Source organism: Limanda limanda, chromosome 3 (assembly GCF_963576545.1).
Source record: "Limanda limanda chromosome 3, fLimLim1.1, whole genome shotgun sequence".
NCBI classification, from domain to species: Eukaryota; Metazoa; Chordata; class Actinopteri; order Pleuronectiformes; family Pleuronectidae; genus Limanda; species Limanda limanda.
The window spans coordinates 9,911,607-9,921,021 of record NC_083638.1 but is presented as its reverse complement, the minus strand read 5'-3'; the positions used below and the strand labels follow the sequence as shown (position 1 = coordinate 9,921,021).

General features: G+C 44.7%; 1 protein-coding gene across 1 annotated transcript; it reads right to left on the bottom strand.

Moving 5' to 3' along the window:
• Positions 1 to 1,316: 1,316 nt before the first annotated feature.
• Positions 1,317 to 8,379, bottom strand: itgb6 (integrin, beta 6). The gene is made up of 12 exons (XM_061068375.1): positions 8,186 to 8,379; positions 7,941 to 8,106; positions 7,675 to 7,836; positions 7,367 to 7,462; positions 7,040 to 7,129; positions 5,599 to 5,733; positions 4,520 to 4,937; positions 4,224 to 4,446; positions 3,703 to 3,797; positions 2,274 to 2,390; positions 2,018 to 2,184; positions 1,317 to 1,415 (listed from the first exon to the last, which is right to left on the bottom strand). The coding sequence occupies exons 1-12, from the start codon at positions 8,362 to 8,364 to the stop codon at positions 1,317 to 1,319; spliced, it is 1,947 nt and encodes a 648-aa protein (XP_060924358.1). The 5' UTR covers positions 8,365 to 8,379.
• Between the last annotated feature and the right edge of the window lie 1,036 nt (positions 8,380 to 9,415).

The following is a 9,415-nucleotide window of genomic DNA, read 5'->3' as shown; positions in this document are numbered from 1 at the left end:
AGAAGTGCAATAGATGTGAAGTGTAGGAAAACACCATCAGGATAAAGGTTTTAGCAACATTGATGAGGGTCTGTGAGAAAAGTAGATGAAGAGCAAGAGGGACAGTTGTTTATGTTGTAAACTGTTATTTATGATTAGAGTATATAAACTTACGCCTGCGTTTGGCTGAATGTTGCAAATTTACATGTTGGACCAAAAGTACAAATTTGTTGGATCACTTTTTTCAGTTCTCACTGACTTCCCCTTAAACCCACTTCAAATTGTGTTCCTCTGAAACCTGATCTAATCGGTGTCATCAATATCTGTCTGGATTTGAGAAACACACAATGAAAGAATCCTTTCACAATAAGTCAGAACTTTGCTTTTATTTATGTGCCATGTCACTAAAAAACATTAAAGGCTCAGCCTTTCTTTAAAATAAAACATCAAGCACAATATATAAAATAAAAAACAATCACAATCATCCACCAGTATATTTACATTCATTACAATTAAGGACTTTTTTTCAGTAGTAGACCACTCGTAGTGTAGACTCCTCCTTTCAAGCTGCATGTTACAGTGGACAAACATCAGTGTGAGTTTGCAGGATCATGCAACAGGAGAGTGCAGTGTTTATACATGGACAGTGCACTTTGACAGCAGCAAGTTCATCATGTAGTGTTCATCCATTCACAGTTTCAGAGTCTACTGTGTTCTGGCATCTCTGAATCATCACAGAGACAGATCCACGCAACAGAGTGTAGATAACGATGGACGACGTGTCTCCACTTAGCTACACTATACAGAAATGAAGCCAAAAGCCAGATACGAACACTGCCATCTTGAGCAGCTGCAGCCAGAGGAAGCAGTGGCGAGGTCCTGCCCAGGCACATTCTCAACCAATGGTGACTCAGTCTCAGTTGTGAATCGTGATGTTTGCCCCGTTTTTATAGCATCTAATGACTGAATGAATTAAATCCAAACTTAACGGAAACACCGAACTCTTGAACAAACATCTGTGTGATTAGAACTACCTCAAATGACAGAAACCATCTTTGAGAAAAACGTATTCTGATGAATACTGTCACTTTTAGTTCGGCCCATGTCCCATCCACTACCATGGGTGAGGCAGAGTTTATGACCTATAATGCAGGCGGCCACCAGGGGGCAATCAAGACACTTTGGCTTCACTTTTGGGGAGCAGTCATGTCGTCCATCTTTATATACAGTCTATTATCCACACACACACACACAGACAGACACACACACACACACACACACACACACACACACTTAAGTGCACTCAGATGTTGGTTTGCAACGTCTCCAGTTTATCATCAGTAGGAATTCATGGTTATGGTCTTTTCTCTCTGTGTGTTCTTGTAAGTTACATTTTTGAAGGTGGACGTCGAGCTTCTGAACAAAGGGTTGGTCCCCTGAGAAGAGCAAAAACAAGAAAAAGCACAAACACATGAAGATCATTAAAATATCGTCACCAAAATCAAAACCTTGGATATTTGTTCTCATTTGTTTTAAAAATAAAAGTGGCTCATAAATACTCTTATTTTTAGCCTGCACCTCTGAATCAGCTGGACTTTCAAATTTGTTTAGCAAACATTCCTGAAGGTAGTTTGTTTGTTTGTAGCTATTTTTTGCTGCAGATTTTCTCGCTCTACTAAACATGTACCACAGCAGGACTTCAACGCTTATTCATCATAAAGAAGTGGCTCATTCATATTTTTTGTAACAGTTTGTAACAAAAATTAAGTTTGTAGAAAATGTCCTTTTCTTATCCGTTTAAAAGTGGTTACACTGCTTCCGCCAACCAGTGCAGTTTCAGCCTAAAAACTTTATCCCACACACTCATATATGAAGTCACCGTGACCTTTGACCTTTGACAACCTTATTCCATCAGAGTGATTGAGAAGCTTTAGTTTCCCCTTTGCCTAGCAGCCATTTTGTCGATGCTTATATACAGTTTATGGTTTAAACGGTGAGAAAACACAGTACCAGCTTTTGAACGACTTCAGGGTCTTACCGACTGCCATTTCGCTTTTGATTTCTCCGCCTCAAACTTGGCGACCTCTTTACGGTCGTGCACCGACACCAGCACCTTCCACACCGCCAGCAGGATCAGGCCGATACACACGATGGAGAGGGAGACTCCCAGGATGATCATGGGGATGTTCGGAGGCTCTGGGCAACCTGGGACGGGACAGGTGGGGCAGATGAGACTCGTGCCAGATCTCCCCTTAAATTGAACCTGTTTTCTGTGTGGTTGTTTCATGGCTTACCGTACATCTGGAGGTTGTAGGCAGTGGTACCTGTCTCACTTTCCACCACATCAAAAGAGATCCAGCACTCGTTCTCCGTCATCAGCGTGCATGACAAAGAGGAGCTCTTGTCATAATCTGGGAGGAGATGTGAACATGCATATCCATAAGGACGAGACAAATCCATCGTGTATCCCCTTCCCTTTCCACATTGTGCTGAGAATGTAAAAGGATATACTCCCCTCTGTTGTGATTTCCATATCAAAGACTACAATCTGGTGTGTGCATGTGTGTGTGGACCACCCCATTGTACATCACAGCTGAAGCCTGAAAATCCTCTCTGATAATCAGATATACCTCTCAGCTTGCACAAGTATAGTGGGTTTAAAATAATCTCTTCTATAAAAGGAGGACAAGGCTCTTTGGCTATTCACATGCACTACAATAGCTCTGCCTGTAAGACAAGGTAAATAATATGTTCCCCATTATCAAGGGCTGACTGAATGGACGTGGATGGTGTTGTGTTAAGAAGAAGGGGATTCGGACTTCAGAGACACACACAAGTCAGTGCAGGTCAGCATTCCTTCAAATCTCTGACCCATGGGGGAACTTAGCACGGCCCTGTGTTGATTCCACTATCGAAAACATGACCACACGGGAGAATGGACTCATTTACAGCGCAGGTTACAAGACTCCTCATGTAATATATCACGGTCAAACCCAATTTATTAATGGTTGATTATGCATGCATATCCATATTCTGATATAAATCTTCGTCTTAGGAAATAGCCATTTATACAATTTGATGTTTCTCACCCAACCCTGAACTTGACGTGAGCAATCAGAAAATAAAAAGCATGAGTGGGCTGATGCATACGCTGCATGCAGGCTGTATACACCTCACTAGGGCAATGCAAAACATGTTTATATTGCAATAATGCAATTTAATTTCATGTAAACATAAGATAACAAATGATTGGTTGTTCTAAATGAGCTGTAGATTATGTTTCCAATTTGTTAATGCAAAAGTTAATGCATGCAATTTGATGCAGAGATTCCTGGGAAAATATTTTTTTACTACGCATGAGATAATTTTCTCATTTAATTGTGACTTCTTGAAAATGTCCCTTATCATGAGGTTATGATGCGGAATAATAAAAAAGAATATATTATTATCTCGTAAAATGACATTATCCACGTGACGTTTGTTTTGACTTTGACCTTCGAGCTTCAAAACCATCTGGAGATATACTCCAAAGTAACAATCCCATAAGTTTGGTGAACATGTATCCATGCAGTGTTAAGTCACGTTGTACAGAGACACAGGGATGAAAACAACACCCTTTTTGGATTAGGCAGAACACAGAGTAACAAAAAAAGGGCAAACTGTACTTGTGTAACTAAAATAACTCAAACTAAAAGTATCTTTCCATTTAAAGTGATGATTTACCTTCTGTTGTGTTGACGGACATTTTAGGAACGCTGCACCTCTGTTCACAGAGCTCAGCCTCGTCCTTATCTAGGAGGTGACACTCCACACAGCTCCTGGTATTAAAACAATTTGAGAAACAGCTTGAGGTTTAAGAATCACAGTGTTGGTCACTTATCACCAGTTTTCCCAAGCCTTCATTCAGCCTCTATCACCCGTCTCCTCTACAACAGTGATATCAAATGGCCCTGGGCCTGACAGCTGCTTGGCAAAGGAGAAAGGAAATCTCTTAGTGCTCTGCTGAGGACATTAGTTGTCTTTTGATGTCCCATGGAAGGTGTAGACACATGTGAACAAGGGACGCCAGAATCGGATACGTCTGAGCTCCAAAGAACAGACAGATCATGTCGTGCAAGGAGACAACATCTTATATCTTTTCAGGTAAAGAAACAACAATTCAAGAGGTAAAGCCGACAAAAAAAAACCTTTACACTGAGCCAGTATTCACCTTTCAAAAGCCGCTGGCCTGAATGGGTTCTCACCTTGCAGAGCTACAGGCGTCTCCACATGTCAGGCACTTCTCACACTTGTCCCCAGACGCTCCGGGTACAGCGCAGGCACACTGGCCACACTTGCATTTCCCCCGGCCGCTGCAGACAGAGCCGTCCTCCGACATGCACGCTTCAGTGCTGGTGCTGCAGTTGCAGTACTCCCCCGTCCAACCACTTTCACAGTGACACTCACCGCAGTCGCACAATCCATGGCCTGGAAGACACACATGAACTCAAATGAAAGGCTCACCAACGGATGATCATCCCATTCTGGAGAAGTCGCTCACCTCCACAGAGTTCTCCCCGGAAGCGAACACAGGAGTAGTTGTCACACTCGCAGTAAGGTCCATAGATGCGGCCGAAGCTGGATGCATGACACACACACTGGCCGCAGTAGCACTTCCCTTGACTGCTGCACACTTCGGACTCATTGCTGGCGAGGCAGTTGCTCAACAAGATGCTCTCCTCGTTGCACTCGCACTGGGCTCCCAGGAACCCCGGCTGGCACACGCACACGCCACAATGGAACTCCCCCAGGCCCTCGGTGCACTGGCTGCTGTTTGCTTCAGGGGGCTGCCGGCAGTCGCACGAGCAAAGAGACTCCAGTTCCACCTCCAGACTGTCCTGCTGGCCCACCGCTCGGAGGGAGAAGTGCCGGACTCCTGACAGGCATCCCGGGAGCTCCACGGTCACATTGAACACGACCTGAGGACCCAAGAGGACGTCAGAGTACGACCATGAATTTGAACAGGTTTCGTCTCGGCCGTTAAAGCCTTAATACACACCAGGGCCCTATGCATATTACTAAAATGATATACTCTATTCTCTGTGTCCAAATTCAGGTGCTGCATCTCTCCCACTAAGAAGGTTCCTTGAAGTGCAACTGACAAAAGCGTCATTATATCACCGATCTACAAAGTTGGTCACTTCCCTTCCTGATCCTCCCTCGTCTCTCGAGCACACCTGCCCTTGTGTGTCAGACCTTTTTCCCAATTATCTCCATGTTTATCATTTAATCTATGAGTTACTCTTTAGTTATCAACAGTTTGTCCTGACACCTTTGAGCGCCAGCATTTTATTGGTAGAGTTCCTACATGTATCTATCTGCCTCATGTTTCTTGCTTCTAGTCTGAGGGTTTTTGATATAATTTAGATGAAACACACTCTTAAAAAAACATCACAAGGATGATTTTATATTCAATTTGGCCAATAGATCTCTCTTACACACTAAACCTTTAAGACTTTCTTTTAAAAATGTATTTTTAGTCTAATGAATTGGTTTGTTGGTGAACCACATTGCACCAGCTTGCATGAAAGGTGGCATTCAAATGCAAAGAATGGGCAATTTAGAGTATAAGCAACTGACCGTCTCCCCTGGTTTGACGTTGGAGCAGCGTTTCAGGTCGGGCAGGACAGTACCATTGGGACAAATGGCTGTGAAGGACATCTGCAGATCCTCTGTGTCTCCGTGGACCTCTACTTCGATCTCGGAGCGCAGTTCCTGGAAAAGAGTGCATGATAATTGCAGGTCCCTGCCTGGAAACGCCAACGTCAGCACAGACAAGAACGGACCAGAAAGGTTCCCTCCACAACACAGCAAACAAAAATCCCCAAAAGCCGACGATCAAACCAATTCTTGCTTCTGGCTTTTGTTGCCGTGAGGTGTGGTTTCCAGGGTTTTAACTGGGATTATACGTTCACCCTGCGCTGACCTGTGACATGCGAGGGAACGTCTGAACCCACCTATAACTAACTCTCTCTGAGTGAGTCAGCCTACCAGGTGTGCAGTGCTCGTACGAAACGCCTGGAGAAAGAGTGAGAGCTCACCTCTGCTCGAGGACATGCTGTGTGAGACTGACTAATGAACTCTCTGACGGACTGTCTGGGTGCCAACGGAGGGTTAACTGTGTGTTTCCCGCCGTGCCTGTGATTGTTCTGTGTCTCCAGCGTTGCTAGGGAGGAAAAAACGGGTGGACGGTCGTTGGGGATACACCCAAACTGAAGGTGTATTACGGTAAAACAGATTCAAAAGACTTGGACGTGTTTTTCAGTAAATACGCTGAAGGGTAATTGAAGTGGGACGGCTCAGCAATCTATCCACTGAGAAACAAACATTAATCCCAAACTGCAGGTAAGTGTAAATACTCATCATCTGTCCTCCATCACTAAATATCTCTTTTTACTTTGTTTTTATCTAGAATCAGTGTGATGCCAGGCTCTGCTCTCTTCAGTGTGGTTAACGTGGCAGTGGCCAAAAGTGGGTGTTAGCAACAAGACTGATGAAGTAATTAGAGGACTGCCGACTCGCCGCCAGGGGGGGGATTTACAAAAAAAAGGACAACGAGTGAAGGAGGTACAGAGCCGGAGAGACACTGGGAGAGAGAGAGAGAGCGAGGGAGCGAGTGGGGGAAGAAAAGAGCAAATGAGAGTCGGAGGGACGAGCAGATCAAACGGCTTGGACAAGAAGAGACTCGCTGCGGAACATGCTGAAGCAAAGCACCGGGTTGGTGAACGGAAAAAATGTAATGGGAGGAAGAATGAAAAGAGAAAAGCGAGACAATGAGAAGGCAGAGATACTGACACTCACTGGGATTCATGCCCGCTTTAAATCCACATGTGTGTTTGGATAAAACTTGGCTCAAGCTTAAAACTTCACGTTGGAAATTATGATTGAATTACATTTCAACAGTTATTTTCTGCTTTTATTACGGCAGGTGTTATCGGTTTTATCTCACATGACCAGTGCTTGCACACACACACACACACACACTACCTGCACACCCACATCACCAAGACCCTTTATTTACTTTGTACGCTGTTACAATCAGTTCCAGGATGTTCCTCGAATCGGTGGCCAGAGCTCCGACTGTGGCTCCAGGTATGAGATCTGCATAGTTCTATGATGGAAAAAAACAAACACAAAACACCAGAAAAACAGCACAAGGAAAGTTACAAATCTGGGCAGACCTGGCTCATGGTGCAAAACGCATTGTGGAGGGTAAGGGGGCCAGTTCCAACAGGTTGGATGAGAATGTAGCTTAATGCATGAATATGTTAACCTCAGTAAAAACTGTGCTCACACAAAGTTATTCTAGAAGAACGAGATATACACCTTTACAGGACGGAGCTGTTACCTTATAGTTTTGTGTCTGCTCCTTGGTCACAGCAAATATCAGCAGGATGTTGTTCTCCATGACTTTATCAATCAGCTGACCGAGAGTCGGATACTCCTGAAAACCACCAAACATGGTGATATGTCAACAGTGAGTGTGTACAGTGAGGCAGTGGTGATCGTCACAGCCGAGCCTATAATGACTCAGGAATTAAAGTCAGGGAACTGAGGGTTTCAAGAAAGAAAATGTTAAAAAAAATACACAACTATTTCTGTATGATTTGTCTTTCTGAAATGAAAATAAAACAATAGGGACCATTGTGGGTTCACCTGCACTGTGGACATGGAGTACTCGTTGTTGCCATCCAGGTGACACTGGCCGTCGTTAGGAATCACGATGCCGGCCATCTTACTGTCCATCCCGAAGTGTGAGTCGGCATCACTGACGAACACCAGCAGACGCATGGAGTCATTCCTCCAGCCTATCTTGTCCTATCAGGAGACACATCATCACCAGGGGGGCCACTCACAGCACAGAATCACAAACTAACCAACGTTTAGCTTCATACATTAAAAAAAACGTATTATCGTCTTACCCCACAAACGGCCACTTGCATGATAGCGTCGAAGCCGCACTCTGGCAAGTCGATGTTTGCGGACACACGCTGCTTCAAAATGATCTCGTTGAACTGGTCTGTTCTGCTCGTCAGAGACAAGACGTGTTTATAGCCAAACGCTGGCAGGCAGGTTGAGCCCACGCCACTGTGACACACCGGGACACAAACATTAGATACAAGTAGAATCTCAGGGTTGAGGATGTTGCTGATGTTTTGTTGTTTACCTGCAGGGGTTGGCCAGCTCCTCCTCTGTGATCCTGATGAACGGCAGCACCGGCTTCTCCACGAAAGAACCGAAGCCCATGCGAAATTTACTGGTGAGGTTGGCCATCTCTTCAGACAGAGAGGAGCCCAAGAATTTGATCATCTCCAGGTCATCGATCATGGACGCTGACAGGTCCATCAGATAGTACACGTCCACGGGATAGTCGTCTGTGTGTTGGATCTTGACCTGGAACGTCACCTGACTGCCTGTGCAAAAAAAAAATCTAAAGTCACACACCTTACTTTCTGTCTGAATACGAGGACCTGGAGACAGTTCAAAAACACTTTGGGTTGCATACCAGCTCGCAGCTTGAGGGCCATCTTCTGTGGAGAGATCTGGGTGCTGTTAGCGCTGTCTGTCTTCTTCCCGAGTGGGAGATCAAGGAGGATTTGACCTTCGGAGACGGGGAACTCCAGCTGGCTCCTGGCACATCCCTTTTCCACCAAGATATCCAGTGTGTCACATCTTTCGCTGACTGAGAACCAGTCTGTGAAGTTCTGAGAAATGAAGTAACGGTAGTAGTGGTTTTATTTCAATCCTGCTCATGGCATAACAGTCTGTAATAATCCGAAGGTGCAAGGTGGTGTCATGCCCGCACACCCGCCTGGCAGCTTACCTCCTGTGTGCACCAGGCACAGTGAGGACTGAGCTGCAGACATTGGTCACAAGTCCCAGCGCTGCCAGTCGAACATGATCCTGAACACACATGAACACAGTCAGGGTCAAGGAACCACAGGAACCACCTGAGTTCCCCAAGCGTGTGAAGCTTTAGGACATGATAAAATGTCAACGGGAAGTTTAAGTTAGAGTGTGAATCATTTATTAATATGTGACCTATAACTACTTTATTGAATACTATCAAGTGCAGTAAAGAGTAATAAAACCCCCTGACCGTTGAAATGTGTCTTTCACAATATCCTCGCAGGTTAACCATTCATAAATATGACATAAATAGCAAAACGGGATTCATGTCATATTGTTGAGAAGCTGTGATTTTGTATTGTCTCATTCTAAACGTGTTCCCCTTGTGTGTGTGTGTTTGTTTGTTGTTCTTACCTTCCACGCTGCTGATCCAGTAGCGGAGAATCAGGCTCAGCAGAATAAGCCCCATTAGTCCGTGAGGTTTCTGTTTGGACAAGGTACAAAAAGAAGAGTTGTGTCAAGTTGTCTCATATTTTAGCGGATTGAC

Bases quoted from the DNA above. Each gene is read 5' to 3' on its own strand.
- itgb6 (XM_061068375.1), bottom strand. From the start codon at position 8,364: ATGGACCTGTCAGCGTCCATGATCGATGACCTGGAGATGATCAAATTC. The intron at 3,798-4,223 runs GTGAGAACCCAT...TTTTAATACCAG, and splicing joins GACGCCTGTAGCTCTGCAAG to GAGCTGTGTGGAGTGTCACC. The intron at 2,391-3,702 runs GTAAATCATCAC...ATCTCCTCCCAG, and splicing joins GTCCGTCAACACAACAGAAG to ATTATGACAAGAGCTCCTCT.